At 42.5% G+C, this 21086-nt stretch overlaps 1 protein-coding gene across 1 annotated transcript in view; it reads right to left on the bottom strand.

The window, feature by feature from the left end:
- The window catches only part of LOC144943458 (double-stranded RNA-specific editase 1-like), a 109436-nt gene that overhangs the window by 66226 nt on the left and 22124 nt on the right, over positions 1–21086 (bottom strand). The window contains exons 2-3 of the mRNA XM_078870894.1: positions 8065–8118; positions 1190–2124 (exon numbers count right to left, since the gene is read on the bottom strand). Coding sequence (XP_078727020.1) covers positions 1190–2124; positions 8065–8118 — 989 coding nt within the window. The remainder of the gene's footprint in view (positions 1–1189; positions 2125–8064; positions 8119–21086) is intronic.

Genomic DNA, 21086 nt, shown 5'->3' with positions numbered 1-21086 from the left:
CGTTTGAGCACACCTAACCACAGCACCCATAAGCAACACGAGCTAAGCTGTTGGGAGTATGAGAGCCAATATGATTGGCTACAATGCTTTAAAGCAAGTCAGCTGCATGACTGCAATAAACACACATCTCCCAGCAGGCAGTTTCAGCCTCCCATGGAGACACAAGGAGTGCAATATGATCTGCAATAGAAAACGAACAAATCAAACAACGCATTCTCAATCGGGGGTCCGGGCCAGCCTTGGGCTTGTGTCACTTAACATCTGGAAAGGACTAACAACTTCATCATGTAGCGGAAAATAAAATGCCCTTTCGGTACCCACACTTTCTGTTCTCCTCCACAGTAATTCACATTCGGACTTAGCTCCAAGCCAGATGCCCAGCCACCTCCCCAAGCATCCCCTATCCATCTGCAGCCAAACAACAATGGAGCAGTGGCATTCAAGTCGCAGTTTTTGCTGCTTGGGCATGGATCCCTATGAAGGGAGTGAAGGATGAGCTCTCGTCTCTTAAATCCTGGTGCACGGTCAACAGGTTGTTCATTCGCCCGTTAAGCGAGGCAGACCTTGCCAATACATGACACTCCCGTCGGAAGAGTTCGTAATGCGGCCACCTCAACCCATGGCGAAAGAAAGCCTACCGCCCTGCCATCCCAGCTACAGCACGGGCGACTCCCGTTCTGTATTGCAAGAGTGCTGAGGAATCATCCCGGCAGTGACCCACACTGAAAGGAGTCAAACACGGTGTGCGGGCGCCTTTATCCAACAGTTGATTAATAAAGGGCTGAAAAGAATTACCTTTTAAAATAATTTTCAGTATCACCCGAATTCCAGTAGTGTTCTTTATTTAAATGAGATGGGGGTGGAGTAAATCGTGAATCCTTGCTTAAGCAAAAATAAAACCTGGTTACTTTTGAGGCAGAGATCATGTTTAGGAAACGACATCTACACAAAAACGGGCAACAAGGTCATTACCCTCCCAAACATGAGCTTCGTGATGCTGTCAGATTTCCTTGGGTGAACCATAACAACATTCACTCACGTATGACAGCGAGCACAGGTCAATCCTACTTACCTTCGCACGACCAAGGAATCTGGAAAATTACAACCGACACAGGAAAATAACCCACGTCTCTTCTTGCACACTCACTCATGCATGGCATCATATCTCTCTCCCCCTCTCTCACCGTACCTGGGGCAGGTGCAGCTGTAGGCCCTCGCTGGGGATGGGCTGGCGGCTCGGTGCTACGTCCAGCTGGACGTTGAAGATGTTCTGCAAGGCGGCCTGTGCCGCGCGTGCCTTGGCCAGCTTCTTGTTGCGCCCGGAGCCCTCAAAGGTCTGCTCGTCCAGCGTCACCGACATGACGAAGTTCTTGGCGTGGCTCTCGCCCGACTCTGACACGTAGTCGTACTTGAGGCCCGGCCGCAGCTCGTTGAGGATCATCACGGGGTTCTTTCCGCTCGCCGTCACGAGCGACGCCAGGTTCTGCGGGAAGGGGCTGTCGGGCGGCGGCTTCTGATCAGCCACGGAGTGACCGCCCCCGCCGTTTGTGCCGGTCGTTGCCGCCACCGCCGCGGCTGCGGCCGCCGCAGCCGCCGTGGCCGCCAATGCCTCGGGCTCTGGAGGTGGCAGCTCAAAGCCGTTAAAGAGCACGTCAGGCAACTCGCCCAGGTCGGACGTGAAGTCGGCGGCCATGATGGGCACGCGCACGCCACCGCGGGCGAGACAGGCGTCGTACTCGTTGTGGAACTGCACGAACGAGCGCATCGCCTTCTCGGCCGCCTGCTGCTTGGCCTTCTTCTTGGTGGGGCCAGAGCCCTCGTACTTCTGGCCGTTCACCTCCACGGCCATGATGAAGCACGGCGCGTGCACAGGCCCTGTCTGCGACACGAGCGTGAACTGCAGGCCTGGCTGAATCTCATTGAGGTGCATGAGCGCGTTCTTGGGTAGGGCCGGGCCCGGCACCTTCCTCTTCTTGATGGGACGCCTACCCATCAAGAAGCCCCTCTCGCCATTGTTGCCGCCGTCTTCCAGGGGCCGCTTTCGCGGGTTGTTGCCATTCGCAACACCCCCAAATAGACCGCCGGTTGTGGCCATGTTTTCTTTGACGTCAGCGCCGACTGAACCTACGACGATGCCCAAAAGGAGCAACTTATGACACTTTTGTTGTGGGATCTTGTAAATGACAAGATCAAACAGGACAGAGGACTTTAACTTTACTCTGGACAATGGATGACTTTTTGTTTCAATGAACACGACGGAGTTTAAAGATTGCAACAAGGACAAATGGTGGATGAAAATGTGGTCTGCAGTCCTACATTTTTTAAATCGCGTGGATGATCAAACCCGGAACTGTCGCAGATTTCTGGCCGATTTGCCCACAAGACAGGAATTTGGATGAATGTTTCCGAGAAGGTAGCACTACCGCGTTAGCCACTGAGCATTCGTACCTTTAATATTTTATTGTTTCAATTACATGACGCCAACTGTTATATGGTCCGAAAACTGATTGAGAATATATGCCAAGAAATTAAGATTTGGGAAACAAGGGTTTGAAATTTCAAGCACTGCAGATGTTTTTCGAAGGCATAAAGAGTAATATATGAGTGATATATTGTAAACATGGACAAGACGTAATAAAGTATAATGTTAATCTTGTGAATTAAAAAGGAAAGAATACACAATTTAATCAACTTATATTGGCATAATTAAAAAAATAATGAGTTCAAATGATAAATTTCAACTGAAGTGAGAATGTAGTGACAAGGTAGGTGAGCACATCGGAATGAAAACCATAATTATTCCATATGGCCACCAATTAACAATAATTGGTATATCCATGCAATCCGATTTGGACGAGAAAACAAACCCATTATAAAATACATATTGTAAGGAAATCAAAAACGCATGCAAACACAATGTGGCAAAGCACACCCATGGTTCCAGCAGTAAAGTTATTAAGCCTATTAACACTTTATAGTCTGGCGTATTGCAACTGGTGTTTCAGAGCGAGATAGTGAGAGAGGAGAAAGATGAGAGAGAGAATGAGAGGCAGAGAGAAGTGTCGGGCATTGAGAGCGATAACAGGTAGAAGACCCAGACTGTAAAGCATCAATAGCAACAACTCATTTATAACATCCTGCAGCAAAAGGGCAATAGGTTACTCTTAGAGGGCACTCAAAAAATGTTTGAAATCTTGCTCCAAAATCAGGACAAATGACTACATTCAGGAAAAAAACAGCAGAACAGCGCATCGGTCAGTCAGTTGCACGCATTTGACAAATGATGCAAACGTTGCTCACGAAATAACACATGGGGCAATGCACATGGGAATAGTTATAAATAAACACGAAGCAATTCCATTATACAATATTAAAATGGAACATGCATTGAGAAAGATACGAGCGGTGTCAAATGCAAACCACACGTCTCACTAAAAAAAGTACAATTTCATTGATTAATAGCAGATATTAAGCAACTTTAAAAAAACTATAGTAAGATCTAGCTCCAATTAAGTATGCGATAAAGCAGCAACTGTTTCCAAAACCAGAAAAAAAGCAAATTTTGTTTGTATTAATGGTTAATGTGCCCCAAAGCGTTCATAGATCACAACAACAAAGTATTGCTGATCACTTGTTTCAAGCCTTGAGTGCAGTCATGAGAGTGGAGTTAAAAGAGAAAGCATAATTTTAGAATTTCATATTCTAAAAGGAAAGCCCATTGAAGTTAATGATTTAACAGGGGACACCAGGTAACAAGTTATTAAATATATTCCATGATAACGATGTTATTTAATAATTTAGCTCCGTCATTTTCAAGTTTGGATGTCAGGCCATGATGCCAGGCAAACAGGTGCCTACTCTTGTGAATATGCCACAGAGTCTGTAACAATCACTTCCGATAGAAAGCAATGAAAGATGGGTATTTGAGGCAGGAGGAATAATTGTGTCATTTTATGGATTTGCGAGCTGGGAATTTAACTAGAAGCCTTTCATGGCAAGATATGGTGGGTTACACAGAAATTTCAAATAAAAAAGCAGATGATAAATTGTTGTAAATTGTAAGAGAATACTATGTATAGAAATTGCGTGTAAAATGGTGGAAGACTCGTCACCAAGACAGGCATTGGAGTGGCACCCAGAGGTCAGATCTAAAAAGCCAGGTGGTGGAATAGTATATGAGAGAGCATTACAATATATATTTTTTGCCAATTTATCCTTAATGTTAATACTGGTAGGAACCTCCTGGTTACACCAGCCCACAGAAGATTATTGTGTCTGTCCGTCGTGCAGGGAGGGGCTGGGTGGGGAGGGGCTGGGTGGGGAGGGGCTGGTCACCCCGTGGTGCCCTTATAAAACAACGTTTAACCTCCTCACGCCGGCTTGTGCCCACCCTCACAGTCGGGCATATTTGTGGAATACACCACGCCACAGTTGACCCTGGCCATTGAACGAGCAACCCAACGTTCCTACCAGCTCCCTCCGCAGAAATGTGTTTCCAATGAGCTATTGGAGTCATGCAATGAGACAAAACATTCGGATCTCTTGCATAGCACTGCAACCCTGGGAAGCGGATAACACAGCTGTCCGAGATCCCTTTAAGTGACCTCTGATCCACACGGGAAGGAGCAGTATGAGAATGATGCTCGTCATGTGACAGTAATAGTAATTTTCGATTTAAAGCTTCCGTGACTGCAGGGATTCATCTTCTTGGTTCTTTCGGTAAAGTCACGTAGAAGGGAAATAATAAAATAACAAAAAAAACATAATAAAATTAAATTCTCACGACGTTTCGGCCACAACACAAGTTGCAGTTACATGCTAATTCCTCACATTAACATCATGCTAATCTTCCAGTTACATGCTAATTTCTCACTTTAACATCATGCTAATCTCTCACATTATCATAGCTACTTCTATGCCAAATTCCTCTGTTCATATGTAAACGTCTTTGTCAAGGTGCTCTGCTCCTCCCACCCAGCTTAAATACGCTGCCAAGCTGAGCAGTGCTCATTGGAGCGCTGTCTTTCCGACAGCTCTGTTTCTTCACCTGAGGACGGATGCTTGTGTTGTGGCCGAAACGTCGTGAGCATTGTATTTTAATGTTTTATTTTTATTATATTATTATTTCCCTTCTACGTGACTTTACCAAAAGAACCAAGAAGAGTAATAGTAAAATTTTTGATTCTCAGAGCTGAAATGTATCCAGATTAAGTACAGCACCATATTTTGTGATGTTTTTTGGTGTGTGTGTGGTCATTCATGATCAGATTCAGACCATTAGTGCACTATACTTGAGTTTAACCATTAGGCAGCTGTCGAGATTCAAACCCAGGATCTCATTAATGGCAGCTCAGCGCTCTCCCCCCTCTGACCTCTGAACCACCCAGCAACCTCATTGTCATAAACCTTGATCTTGAGTGGGAATCGATCCATCCATCCCATGCTGAATGTATCAGCAGTGAAGGCACCAAACACTTTTATCGGACCAGGATTTCATGCATCTATCCGTTAGGCAGTAAATTTGAGGATTTGAAGATGGCCTTGAATGCAAATCTTTCTGGAAATGCAGTAAACTATTCATCTGCTCCACTTAGAAAAAAACTGGACAGGCTTATTGAAGGGGGGAGTGTAACCACCGCACATGAGTGACAGGAATTTTCATTAGGCTTTGGAGCACACAAAAGATGCCGGACCACAATACTGATGCACACGCATCAATTTTCTCGTACAGGAACAAAAATATAGACGACAAAAAAAGAACTCAAGTATGCAAGCACAATAATGTCTAAAAGGTAGGATGGAACAACTGTAATGCTTCCATGACACACGTTTAAGGAGCTGCAATGCCATTAAAGAGGTGCGCATCCACATTTTTGATCGTCTGTATTTATATGTCATTCCTCAATTCACACTGCAGAGTAGCCAAACATTCCCTTTAATATATGAATGATAAAAAGATTTGTTGCTCCGACTACCTAGACATATGAAAAATGAGCCACACTCTTCAAATGTAAATTATAAAAAAAAAGCAAAAAGCTCCGTTACTTTTCTTGGCGGCCTTCAGTTAAAACTTTTATACGCCATTCATCATTTAAAAGTTTGGTGACTTTTCTGAAAAAGAGAGCAAACTTGACTCTGCTCAGAAGTGTTCAAAGCCGAGATGTGATTGAAAAAGAAAAAAGATGCATCTTAAATTAAATGAAACGTGTCCACCCATGCTTTATTTATCTGCTACTTACCTCCTGAATAATGCACGATAAATAAAGCAAATAAAATATATATATACATTCGCCACGTCCCATGCACAGGGACACATCACGTGCAGGGAGCATAAAATTCAACTTGCACACATTAAGGGCCATTAGTTGTGGTTATTGCTTAAAGCAGGGTATATATTATGGATTACATATTGCCATCCCGGAGATGAAAGATGAAGGGCCCCGAAGATGCATCATCATGGTCCCACTTTGTCGACAAGGTTATTGCGTTACCACGAGCAGTGCGAAATGTCGACTGGGGAACCACTACAACACCGCTGATAAATTCAATGCAGCCCCTAACGCTAGCTGGTATTAGTTTCTCCCACAAAACGAGATTCCTGCTGCCTACTGCAGCTGCTGCTGCTGCTGCGTCACAGCCAAGCATCCCAATGCAGGACCCTCCTGATTGAGTCTCGAGACTCGGCGAGTCGTTTTTTCTCAACCTATCGCTGGATAAGGGGCCTCACCATGTCATGAGCATTATTTGAACATACTTCACCAGCATGGTTAGTTCAGCAGGTTGGTGAACACGGGGAGCATTCATAGACGAGTTCATATACAATGGACGAGAACATACAATTTGTGCATGGTGGTCACCCATCCAAGCAGTGTCTAGGCTCAAATTTACTTATCTTCCAAGATTGTATATGATTGGGTTTCATTCTGGGTGAACTGGTCATAGGTAAACGACCAATATCACTTCTTATTGATTAAATAGAGCAAAGTGCCAAATGGCATGGTTCACACACTCACCTTAAAAGACGTGCTATGCTTTTGGGCTATATTTCAAGGGATATTATGCATACTTTTCTTTCGTATGTAATTTCTGGAGCATGTCCAGTGTTCATTAAAATATGAAACTACTGCTTGTATTGAAGCTCAGTTATAGCCAATGTCTAAAACCACCAGAATAACCGTGCACAGGTGATCATTTAAATGAGCATTCTGTGGCAAAACAAAGTTGGCTTCTGCGGGCAAAGCTCGGGCAATATTTACACGAAGTGACTCCATTAGGCCACGTGCAATTTGCGTGTTTACAAGCGAACCTGTGCTTTATTTGGAAATCATTAATTATTAAACGTGCGCGGTTAATTTGGGCTCAACGCAGACGCACAACGGGCCCTCTCTTGCGAAGTGCCGCAGGGGTCTTTAATGTACGCGGGCACACGAGGCCTGTTTTTTGATACCATGCCAGCAGCACAATTATGTATTCAATTGTCTCCGTGTAATGGGGTAAGCCGAAAAGAGGAGCTGAACGGGAACATTGTTTATTAAGAGTGGAACAAGGTGGATTATTGTATGGTACTGAACGCTGGCTCCCACGTGCAACAATTCATCGTTGGGATTCAGAGCAAGAAAGACTTGCCTAAGGGCAAGTTGTCAGTTTCACCTTTTGCGGCATCACAACAAAGCATGTGTACTAATTGATAGGTAAATTGGCTTCTCTCCTGGTTACAAATAAACGCTACGACGGCCATGGGATATGGCTATTGACACGTAGGACAGCGCTGTCCACTGGTAGACGTGGAAATCTGCACAACACCGGTAAATCTCAGGATAAAAGTCGTGCACCCTCCCATAAGATCAGTGTTTTCTGCTACTCCCAATAAAAGCCAGATAATGTCCAAATTGTGCAACAGATTTCACATGATATATAGACTAGCCTGCACGTCTGAGAAATCTTGAAACGCCCGTGCCAGGCTACTACTCTCATCGAAGGAAGACATTGAAGTTATCACTTCATATTAAGTGAGGTAACAAGAAGGATTTGACGTTTCCAATTAGTTTAAGATGTTCTTCTTACTCATATCACCATCACTCCCATCTTCCATCTTCATAGCCCCCTCCTGGTCATCACCTGTCGAAAGCACAAGTCCCAAGAGGCGTCTGTTAATCACAAATCCACAATCAGTCAACGCACGATCAATTAGCTGCGCAAATGGGGCCCGGACAATGAACACCAATGTCTTTTGGAAACGCCAGGGTGATAACACAGTCATTAAGGGGTAGAATAATACCGGCACCTGGCCCTTTTGAATGGCAAATGTACGCACACTTTGTTCTCTGAATTAATTTCTAATGAAGTGTTTAAATGCATTCTCATTCAATATGCCACATGCTGTTTTAGAATAAAGGGTTTCCCATTTAGCACACTGATTATCTGGCTGCACCAATCGAGTGCGTTCGTTAATTTCTTAGTTTCCAGGGGACAGGCTGATGGTCGAATGAAAAATGCTGATGACAAAAGAAGCTGTTGCGTTGAACAGTCAATTAATTCAGCGTCCGGAACTATTAAGGCCGTAACCTCTTTGTGGAATGGTCATTATAGAAACCCATTGTTTGGCCTCCATGCTATTTACAATTAAACCATTCACTTTCAAGTCCAGTTACATCACTATTGATATGCTGCACATGTACAGCATGTGTATTTAATCAACATGCAACGACGTTATTTTAATTCACTGAAAAGGCATACCAAGTATTTCTTTAAAGCAACAATTAAAGGTTGGGCACAAGAAAACTTGCCAAATATTAGTGGTGCGACCACATGGCAATATAAATTAAAAAAGGCGACCGCATCGACCGAAAAATTACGTGAAATTTAATGCACAGCCTCGATAATGTTTTTTTTGAAGCTGTCGGTAAATTTCAGGGGAAAGTAACCAAGGATTTTAATGAAAGCTGACCATCTGCCACGTGAATTTACAGATTAGGAATACAGCACAAACGGCACGTGCGTATCTAGCGATCCAATGCATGACAGAAGGTACCTACTGGCGTGAAGAGATGGGAGAAATGTCAATCTCCAATGTGCCATCCCAGGGCACCTGCTTCATAGCACAATGTGAATTTAAGGATTGTCAGCCAGGAGAGCGCAACTTCTTTAAAGGCCCAAGTCAAGCCAGGACACAAAGCGTGTTTCATGCGCACTCGGAGGTGTGTGCTTTTGGGTTGTGCCACGTGTTTTTTCGGTGTAATAGCTGACGTTTCGTGCCGAGAGCTTCTCGTCGTTTACGTTTTCAATGCGGGCAATGCACCACAGATTGGCGCAAACGCCAAATGACGTTCCAATCGTCGTCGGGCACAGTGCCGAAGAAAATCGATCCAGCTCGAAAACACGTTGGAGAGAGTTATACGGCACAGCCCGTAAAAGAAAGAAAAAAAGCTATGCAGCAGTGGCATGGTTTTTATTAGTTCATGTTGATCGTATCGTGCAAAGAGTGTGGTTTTGAAGAGCTCAAGCAGGCGAATGACCAATTGAACATATGTCTTGTTGACAAGTGCTAGGTTGCGCCGTTTGTCTATTCCAATTGAAAAGAACACTGTTGAGACAATGTAACCGCATCTATTCTTACATTAAAGCGTGATTCATCAATACGCTATAATTACACGCAAGTGGCCTCTGTAAATAAGAAGTATCAAATATAATCAGATTTGTCACCTGCATTTTCAATGCGGGAACTGTTCGACTTCGTGCAAATGCTGCTTTTTTAGGGTGATGTTCACGTCTTAAAAAGAGAGAAGTTCTCTGCACGTAGGTCACACACGCACGCCCATTCCACTTTGAATATGATAGTCAAGGGTTTTCTGATGATATCTGGCCCCTGTCAGGACAGCATGGTAAGAGGGATGGTGTTTACATGTAAAATCTGCAGCTCTCTCCCTAGGATATCACCACCCAAATCAGACCTCATATATTCCCACTGCCATTGAAATTGTACTGCTTAGTGGCGATAAAAAACACACATAATATACCTGTACGATTAAATATTGAAAAAATCTTTGTAAAAACAAGCAAAGTGCACTCTATTAATTCTCGTAAAATATATGCCCAGGTTCATTTAATTAATATGATCGGACAAAATGTTAAATAGTTTGTGCATTGAATGAGTCTCTGCACATTATGTTGGCTATAAACACATTTTAAAAATACATTTGTAGCATTTAATGCAGGAGACAGACACCAAAGCCAGATACATTTGAGGCACACATTTAGTCTGTTCTAAATGTTCAAGTCACTGGCTGCTCGTTGGCTCGAATGCAGCGGTTCTCAAAGTGCGGTCCCCGGTACCACAGGGTGGTCCACAGGGCTGTGACGCAAACGCAAATTGATCCGGAAATAAAGACAACGTTTTTACCTTCGGTTTCGGACATTAATTGATATTTTACTGATGATATCATACCTGTCGCCCCCTTATCAGTGCCCTACCTTATTACAGACCAATTCAGACCGTATTGATCACCCAGTGCCCTTATAAATGTCAACGTTCATCCTACAAAGTCCCATCACAAGGGAAAAACACCAACAAATAGACAAAAAAACATTTTTTGCCCTTATTGAAACGGCTGAATGCCACATGGACCTGAAAACTCAATTTCCCTGCACAAGAATATGGGTAAACCGTATGGGTTGACAGATATGTGATATTTAATTTAAAAATAAAGTTAGATTAAACTATCCTAACCCAAGATTTAAATGCCACTACCCCACCATAAAAAAAGAAACCTGATAGCGGCATTAAAAGAATATACGTTTTTACGTTCCGTTAATATGAATCATTTTGTATGACTGGTATTTTGATATTTGGAGAGAGAAGCGAATGCGTTGACACCAGGAGCAGGGGGGGGGGAGGGAGGCTGGGTGGTCTGCAGAAATGTTTGCATCGGCCGAGTGGTCCGCGGGCCAACATAAGTTTGAGAAACAACACTCTAATGCTTCGGGAATGCTACGATATACACATTAAAGCTAGCTAGCGCACAAATGCTTTTGGGAGTAAAAAGGTGAACTGAAGTAGCCTTGCTGATTGTAATGCAGTGATATTTTATATGCAGCAAGTGTAAAAAAAAAGCTTACAAATGGTTTATTGAGCACGATGCACTGGAATAATGCCAATAGGAATCTAAAACGTATCTAAGAGCAATACAACGATATGTACGGCATATATCTAATATCTCCAGAGCATTCCAATCTTCTTCTCCCGTTGCGTTAATACAAGCGCAGCAATTTAAGTAACTGGGACAGTGTGGCCCCATACGTATGCATTAATGTATATGAATTCAACACTTCATGCGGTACACATTTACACAGTACAATCTCATCCAGTCAGAATAATTTAGCCTGAAAGTTTTCGGAAATTCCTGAATTCAGGAGATTTATGTCCCACAGGAACCGTATAAAACGAACATGCCATTTCATGCATCCCCTGTTAGCACACACGGATTGCTGCATATAAATAAGGCAAAATGTCATAAAATATGCAGTAAAACAATGAGAGGCAATAACAAATTGACAGCTTCACTTCCGGGCAGGTGTTTGATAATCTCAACTTTTCGAGGCCCTTCGAGTCATGGTCAAAATTGTCCTATTTTCATTCTCACTCGGTGCTAAGCGCACACAAACTCGGCTCATTTTACTCATCGAATATAGGCTCAATTCAACTATGAGGTCGCTTCACAAAAGGTAAGTTTGGGGGCTCAATAGGTTATGTTATGTATTTTTACTAACTCCACGCTTGTCCATTTGGAGAAGTTATTCTCAGCTTAAAACAATTCCTGTCAGGGCATGGAACGTAAGTCTCGAGTAGGGCAGGGTTTTTTTTTTCCTCAATGGGAAAAAAAATGGTGTCTGTTCTCTCGGGGTGCAATGATTCACCCCATCCCTGCGATTCCATTAATTGTCATGATTTGAGGTCACGATACAGCTCAAGAATCGATTTAGTTTGTTGGTAATTTTACGCCTCGCTTTCAGAGTTTTGTCCACCGCAATAGCCTAAACAGAGTATAGTGTGAAAAAGTCTAAATTGATTTTCACGCGCACAATCAGTTGCGTCTACCGAGAGTGTAAGAATCAATTATAATCGATGGAATGATTCGTCGTAACTTGACTTCCATTCACAGATGTTGAGTGTTTTAAACAAAAAAATCCACTTACACGTTCGTATTTACACCTGAACTAGATGTCAGATAACGTTAAAACACAAGGGTGAAAAGTGCATAGAGAAACATTGCAGGAAGCATGCTTGCAATTACACCGAGTAACAAAAGTATGGACACATGAACTCAAGAAAATACAAATATAAGCCATCACATTGATTACAGTATTTAAAAAAGTAAGCGGATTTGGGCAGGGCACGTTGCTCTCAGGGATGATAGCTAGTCAGTGGTCAAAGTTGAGAGTGGCAGCCAATGAAGGAAATGTACCCCAGAGTACATCCAGCTTCCACGGAAGCTGGAGCTACGGGCATCAGCTCTTGGGCAGGAGCTAAACCGATTGTCACATCGCAGAACCATAAGAGACGGTAATGACTATGGGAGGCCTTCATTAATCGTGACCGCTAACGCTAGTGTAGAATGTAACGCGATTGTGAAGAAAAACCACACCGAGGAATCTTTCACCCCGAATGTGGTAACAGTCCAATGATCCGAGTACCACAATATTACCATGGTATCATGAACAACATTACTCTGCTGCTCCAACAAGACCTAAAAGAATCCAACAGCCACAGGCTTCAAATCCAGGAAACCTTTCTGGATGGGCGCCTTCACTCTAGCGGCCGAAAATTAACACGTCTGCACTCGCTGGACTGAATCGCGGGCGGTTATGGACGTGGGAAACAAACACCACGTTGAGGACCCAGACCATGGAAGCACTGGGCTTCTCTCTCCCATGAGAACCAAGGACCTCGCTAAACCGCGCTCGAACGTAACGTGGCAAATGGGCGATGAAAGAATCGCCGAACTTCGACGATGGTGGTGAAGTCCAAACCATCAAGCGCGTCACCGACGAACGCGCCACCTCAACCCGCACAGCGTCTATCGCCTCCTCGGATTGGTTGTAATTATCTTCTTGGTTCTTTCGGTAAAGTCACGTAGAAGGGAAATAATAAAATAATAAAAATAAAACATAATAAAATAATTCTCACGACGTTTCGGCCACAACGCAAGCAGCCGTCCTCAGGTGAAGACAGCTGTCTTTCCGACAGACCTGTTCTTCACCTGAGGACGGCTGCTTGCGTTGTGGCCGAAACGTCGTGAGATTTATTTTATTATTTCCCTTCTACGTGACTTTACCGAAAGAACTAAGAAGATGAATCCCTGCAGTCACGAAAGCTTTAAATCGAAAAATGGTTGGAAATACTTCACCTTCAACTATGTTTAAAAGCTGCGTCTTTTCAATCCCCTCCGCATGAAAGAAGTCCAATGTTAAAATCACTCGTGTTCAAATGTTGCAATTAACATAATAATAGTTACGACTTATTTACCCAGGAAAGTCAGGTGGGTCTTGCAATGAAATATTTGTCCATTACCAATTACATTGTATGTTTTTAGCCAAAAATAACAATGCAAATTTCAATAATGTACCTGTGACAGCAGTAGCTACAATGCATAGAATACACCTGGACATTGCATCATTATTTTCAGTTTCAAAAGAAACCTTTATGTTCGAAATATAAAAGGATTAAAGTTGTCAGGCAGGAAGGGGGTTCGGTAAATGTTTTCTTTTGCATCTCATACAAGCGAATACATCTCTCGTAACACATTTATTTTTACTGAATTTATTTAATTTCATAGTTTCTTTTCTAATTGGGAATCCTGCTGCTTTGTCAGAGGGAATACTTAACTGGGCAAACCAGTTTTCATGTTTAAAGAATGTAAAGTTGCAAATAACATATGGAACATACAACACACTTGGTGAATATGTAATTTCAGCAACCTCAGCTTTGGAAACACGACGCTCACATTTCATCGGCCATGATAAATCCACTGCGGGATGAAGGCCCCCCCCCCCCCAACTTGTCACCATCTCTCACGGTTTTGCAATGCTACAATACACCAAAGCACTGCACATGAGCCAATTTCAGCACTCCATCTCCTGGGCGGATGTTACCCTCAGAAGCGTTGTTCCTTGGCTGCATACTCCGTCACGATCATTGGCCCATGACGTGTCCTGCCCAAGCCCACTTACTTTTTTTTAGCAGTGTAAATTATGTCGCTAGCCTGCACACGATCTCAAACGGTACGGGTTGCCTTTACAGTGTTCAATGTAAATACAAGGACGCAATCTCTCAGCGCACGCTTGTAATTACATTGATTCGAAAGGAGAAAAACTACACGTGAAGATTAGCATCGCATTTCCGGTATTTTATATGGGGAAAAAACATGAGATCAGAATTCAGCTGAAGTGCAATACCTCAGGGTATCCAAATGAGACATTGCTGAAGAGTGCCCATGGGCAAAAAAGCCTGGGAGTCATTGCACAACCTCATCTCACAAAAGTCACATTCATCTCAGGAGGACAAATGAATAATCGGCAACACTAAACTTTCCGGTAGTATTCCACAGATTAAACCCTGGCGTTTTTCATTTTTATTGGTTTCGCAGCTCCTGCGGGGAGGTTAAATAAAACCCGTCCGACCAATTAAAATGTAGCCAATATCCACCAAGCGAAGACCCCCCCCCCCATCTCAAAGCACACACTCTCCAGCACATTATTCAAGGAACAGCAGCACCATGGAATTGTGACTGTGGTCCACAATCGAAGGCAATGCAATTGCAATACAGCTGACCATGTGTCTGGGTAATTTGGCTGATTAAGTGAATTCCAGAAGCCCTTAAAATGTAATCAATATGCTGCGATATAGTGGAAAAATACTGAAGAACTTTTAATATGAAAATCCACTTGCCTGTCCATTTAAGCATTGCAGATCTCTTAAACTATAACATATAATGCACTGAGTGTGCAGCATTGCATTTGTGAAATTAGCAGAGTAGATCGTTAACCAAAGCACGATGATAGGTTTTCCCCTTTTTTACATGCTTTTTATTAACGCACTCTGTCTGTTGTTGTATCCTCAAATCTTGTAACTCAATTTTAACCCACTTCCCAATGTGGTATCGACTGCAAACTTGGTATACTTATGTCATACTGATGACAAGACAATATTCGATCATAAAAAATAAATAAAAATCAACATTCTTTTTTATATGTTATGTTTTGGCTTGGGTCTAATTGTCCACGCTCAACTGACGTTGGCTGTAAATCACCATAGTCCCTTACGTTATGGCAAGCTTTGGGGCCACTTCCTGGAGTTCTGCCATTACTCGTACGGTACATTTCATTAAACCGTGTTTTTAAAAAGTTTTTTAAAATATTATTCTGGCAACAAAACAGGTGTTAACATGTTAAAACACCAAACTGAAACCTTTTACAAGGAATCATGTCCGCATTCACCACAATGTTTGTGGTCAGAATGCAAATAAAAAAACACTCTGAAAATATATGTATTGTCCTTGAAACTTATTGGTCCACACCAGAGACAACTTTCTTTTGAGCCTCGTCTCAAACGGTGTTAGACCAGAGGACGCCAAAAGGCAGACAGCCCAAAGACAATGCACAATCAGAAAAAAGGGGGAAAAATCTATTATCATATTTTGGTACTGGCAAAGGAGGTCCCATGATGTAGATTCTCACCCCGAGCTCTTATTATTCTGATAGTGCATTGTCTTTGGGCTGTACGCATTTTGGCGTCCTCTGGTCTAATATCGTTTGAGACTAGGCTCAAAAGAAAGCTGTCTGGTGTGGACCACTCAGTTTCAAAGACAATGCATATATTATCAGTGTTTTTTTTGCATTCTGACCACAAGCATTGTGGTTAATGCAGACATGATTCCTTGTAAAAGGTTTCAGTGTGGTGTTTTAACATCTTTACACCCGTTTTGTTGGCAGATAAAAGGGGAAAACCTATTATCATATTTTGGTGCTGGCAAAGGAGGTCCCATGTTAACCAAAGCGTTCGTGCTTGTATATGGCCGGCGTTCGAGTGAAACAAAAACGTCTGCTACTTTGAAGTGCTCGGGCATGCACTGCGATGACGTCAAATTCTGGAATTAAGCAAAAAATATTATATCACGGGCGTCATTGGTTCTGCGGCAATGCCAGATGCTGCACCACGTAGATGGAAAGACAGACACAACACACATTGATATTTACCCTTTACCCTCGTATTTGTAACTCTCTACCACCCTTCACCTCTGGCCTCACCACACATTCGCAACTGGCCGACTTTAAAAAGGCTGCCCGGAACCCATCAGAGTTCATCTATCGCAAGTTATTACTCACCAGTTTAAGATGCATTACAAAAGGTCTATTAAAATTATTAACCTAAAGAAGCCTGCAAATTGAGTGTTAATGTAAGTTGCAGCCCTTTGAAAATGTTTGAGCGCGGATGAGTTGGAGGAAAAAAATTAATCCACCGAGCGTATGTTGTAAGTATGTCGTGAAAAAAACTATTAAGGACAGCTGTCGTATTCATGAAATGCAGGATTATTTTTTTAACCAACGACTTGCTCGGAGCCAAATTTGTCTCTTTTCTCGACTCAATCCGTAAACGCTGGTCTCTCTTCACTTGTGGCACGGGTAACCCCGCAAACTTTCTCTGCAATGGTTCAAACCTTGTGGCCAGCACTGCACGGTTCAGCGAGGGCTCAAAACGTGTCAAGAAACATAAAACTGGCAAAGTGCAGGCGCGTCTCATCTCGGCGTTGGAATTCATCAAGGCAAACACTTCGGTGGTCATGTCATGGGCGTGACGCGCAGTGGCACAGCAAATTAAAGACATCTAAAAAAGCACTTCGTTTAAAAATATAATGCATTGATCAGGCAAAATGAGCTGCACAGGCACCAATTAGAGGGAGGAAGCGATGCCTACATTTCAACGTTTGGATAAGTGATAAACGCACACGGTGCATATTGTGCTGGGCACCGCCACATTAGTTAATTAAGTCTAGGTTTATTGGTTGTAAGCAGGCTGTGCATGCTTTTAGCCTATTAAATATGAATAACCGAGCATGTGCCAACATTGAGAAAAGTTTGGAGCCATCTACTCACCCATCCATCATCCCTGGCACTTTCACACGCACGCACGCCTCTGAATGCAGTGCACACACAAACGTACGCACGCATATGCCCGCCTGTGTGCGTACGTGCATGCACTGTGCACGCGTGCGCGCGCACACACACGTATCACACGTACGGCCATACTGAGAGGTGGCCAGCGGCAATGTGTATGCAAAGCACTCAGGAATATTAAACACACGGTTTGGAGCAATGCAATTGATGCTGGCTGCAGCATATGCCCTCTGATTTCTACAAGTACTCAAAACTGGAATTGTGACCCATAGCTATAAACTAAAAATATATCCATTCTCGAACGTAGAGATTTGCTTTTTTGTCCTTTAAAAAAAATACACAGGCGTATTAACACAATGCGTTGTGTACAAAAGCAAAGGAATATTTAATGTAAAATGAGACACTGGAATTGTGAACCATAGCATAATGTTTAAATATATATACTGTACGTTCACCCTTTACAATGTAAAAAAAAAGCTTTTTTGTCCTTTGAATAAAATATACGTGGGGACGCAAATAATGATGCATTGCGTACAGAAACATAACATCGTTGAATATTAAATGAGACGCACTTCCTTTGTGAAAACAATATAGAATTCTCTCTCTATAGTGGAGCTCGATGAGCTGTGTTTTCTGATGTCCTGAGCTGATAATAATTTGATGACCACCTCAAAAGAGCCACCTTCAAAATGGTCCCTACTGCTCTTGGCCGTCAAATGTATTTTAAAAAATAACAACAATATCACTCATCCAATTAAGTGCACTTATCACACACAACAATGCGTGAAATGTCTTCCCGAAAATACAGATGGCCTGATTTCAGCCACTTGGATCAAGAGGCTCAACGAGTTAGTGTTCCTAGCTGACCTCTGTGCTGAGGATCCCCCAGTTTGAATCCATTGCGAAGTGGGAGCAACATCAAATCAACGCACCATCTGCCACTTTGTTTGGATGTGAATTGTCCCGTGACATTGTTTTCGAGATCGGGCGATTGTGTGATCTTGCCCGGCCAACTTTGGATAATTTATACCAGCCAACAGTAAATTACAAGATTGTTCCTGCATGAATGCATGTAAAGGCCAAAGGCTCTCGTGGGCCAAATTACTTTAAGGCAATACTTGGCATATACATTAAAACGATGATGATGATAGCAATGACAAAATTAAACCTGGCTGCTTCCTGGGGTTTAAATTACAGCTTGAGCCAATAACAAAAGCGATTTCATTTTGTGTAATTAATTAACTTGGTCTCATGCATTTTTGCAACCATCTTAAGAACCACATTTATTTTTTTCGGCAGCCATTTCTTGAAACATTAGCCGTTATGAGTCATGCTTTGGAGCAGTTCAATTTTGGCCAAATTAACAATTTTTACATGCTAATTAGAACTAATGTGGATGTGCTTTGGCACAATAACGTGCAAATTGCACTTAGGCGACACATTTTTAAAACATAAAGTGGTAGTTGTCATTCCGTGAAGGTTCATCAGTCATGCAGATTACTTTTTGCCCATTTGCTAATTGCAGTCCTGCTTGTATACACAGGTCTGTTTGCATCACTGCTGTAAGTGATGAAACTCAGGATTAACTCATTTCGCTTGCTGATGGGGCGAGCGAACTAAATCGATTGTCGTGCTTGCAGCTTTTCTTTGAATAAGCAACACAATTCATACATCTTGCCTACCCCACTCCGATTTACATTTCCTCGGGCCTTCATTTGCAGTAATGCTGATTCGCAAAGGTCACAAAACAAGTGTGTAGTTAAAATGTGATTTCAAACACTTTGCGATTACAATCTTACATATGTGATTTTTATTACCATGTTCATACGCTTCATTTATCGAGGCAATTTATTTTTGAAATATTACCTCATTTCATTATGGTAATTAAAGCAAGAAAAAATGTATATATTTAACAATGCCTCAATAACAGCTTTTGTTGCATGGCACGTTACATCTTTAAAAAAATCTTAATGTTGTACCTGTAAGCAATTTGCACATGGTTAAAATTGTCTTCTTTTTCTTGTACATGCAAAAGCTTTTAAGTTTAGCCAATTCATGACATTAGCCACTTTGGCAACTGCTTCAGTTGCTACACATATGATATCTCAACAACTCTTATGCTGCAAGGAATTCGATTGTGAACATTAAGGAAATGTCACGGGCCAGAAAAAAATCTGAAGTACATCAAATCACAAAGGTGGAGTTTGCCTTTACTAGGACCGGTGAGACAAAGGCAGCGAGGATTCATCCTACGACACTGCTCGCTCATGAGTCATGCGGGCCTGAATAGATGCTCGCTAACAACAGTACATTCCCAATACTCGACAAATATATTCTTTGGTTTATTCGGTAAAGTCACGTAGGTAAAAAATAAAATAAATGAAAACAACTAAATTAAATCACGACGTTTCGGGCGCAACACAAACGTCCGTCATCAGGTGGTAAAGCATGGCCTGCTGCTGATGTAGACTATTTTTTTTAAATGTATACATTTTTTTTTTAAATAGTCTGCATCAGCAGTAGGCCATGCTTTCCTACCTGATGACGGACGCTTGTGTTGCGCCCGAAACGTCGTGATTTATTTTATTTTATACCCAAGTGACTTTACCGAAAGAACCAAAGAGTATAAATATACAATTGTACATTCAGCGCATCACACTGGTTCATAATAATAAAAAAACAATGATGGAATTGCGGCAAACGTTCCACGCAGTGCAATTACAGTGAGAGCGGAGGTGTTAATATAGGTGCAAAATTAGCGGGGGAAAAAACTTAAGCAGCTTGTCCCTTGTTTATTTACTTATATTCACCATAGCAAACCCGATGGAAATGTTTCCAAAGCAGGCAGCACAGCACAACAGCTTGCGAAGCCTCACTATTACACAAACGTGCAGGCCACCGGCAGTGCAGGGAAACAGCGGTGTATCGGTACAGTGTCTGGCAAATTGTTGACTTTCCTCGAGGGGTCTCCCCCAACCCATCTCTTGCCAGATTAGTAGCAATGCTCGCTTATCCGGCTTCAACAATGTAATCCTTGGCCTTCCTCCCATCAAATCTTTAACTGAACTTAATCAAGAAAGTTTCACATCAAGCTTGGAGGTAGGAGCTGGCCCCAGTGTGGTGTGGGGGCTCTATTATTGCGAGTAGTCAGGTTTATTACGTTAAATCCTTGGCTCAGGTGCTTGTCACTGCAATAACGTGAATCCACAACTGATTGGGTCGCCACTTGGTGAGTTGCACCAAGTAAAAAGTTAAGAGTTTTTTCGGAAATGCAATTCTGGATAAAGGCCTCCCCACAACGTGTGGCGATGAATCTTTTTTAAGCGTACACAAACACGTTGGTCTTCTTTCATATGGATCAATAACAGCGGATTAAAGATGTAATTTAAGATTTGTTATCCACTCAATTGTTTGTTCAGAAGCAGAGTGGATCTCGTCCATTCCTCCTTTATAGGAGTGAAGACAGCAGCGTGTCAACAATGTGTTGCTTGCGTTGTGAGCCAAAACGTCGTGGGAATTGTATTTTATTATGTTTAATTTTTATTATTTTATTATTTCCCTTCTACGTGACTTTACCGAAAGAACCAAGAAAATGTGCTGGATGGTTTGGGATTTGTGGCCAAACTCGCAGGCCACACTCACGTTGGTGAATAGGGGTTAGTGAATGGGTGGCTCATGATCAAACTTAACTCACCACCGATGTCAGCCACGGTTGGGAATGGAACACGGCTCAGAAGGTTCGTCGTAGTGCAGTGCACCAACCATTGTGGCACCTACACACACTGTGAATTAAACTGAATTGAGCCGACACTAGCTTTAGATGGGTGACTTTTTTATGGATGAGCGAATGCCCACTATAAACTCATGAATTACTTTTAATTGACATTTAATTGTCCACAATTAGCATTTGCCACTTG

The sequence above is a fragment of the Lampetra fluviatilis genome, chromosome 31 (assembly GCF_964198595.1).
Source record: "Lampetra fluviatilis chromosome 31, kcLamFluv1.1, whole genome shotgun sequence".
NCBI classification, from domain to species: domain Eukaryota; kingdom Metazoa; phylum Chordata; class Hyperoartia; order Petromyzontiformes; family Petromyzontidae; genus Lampetra; species Lampetra fluviatilis.
The sequence above is the reverse complement of the archived record's forward strand: the minus strand, read 5'-3'. Positions and strand labels throughout refer to the sequence as shown.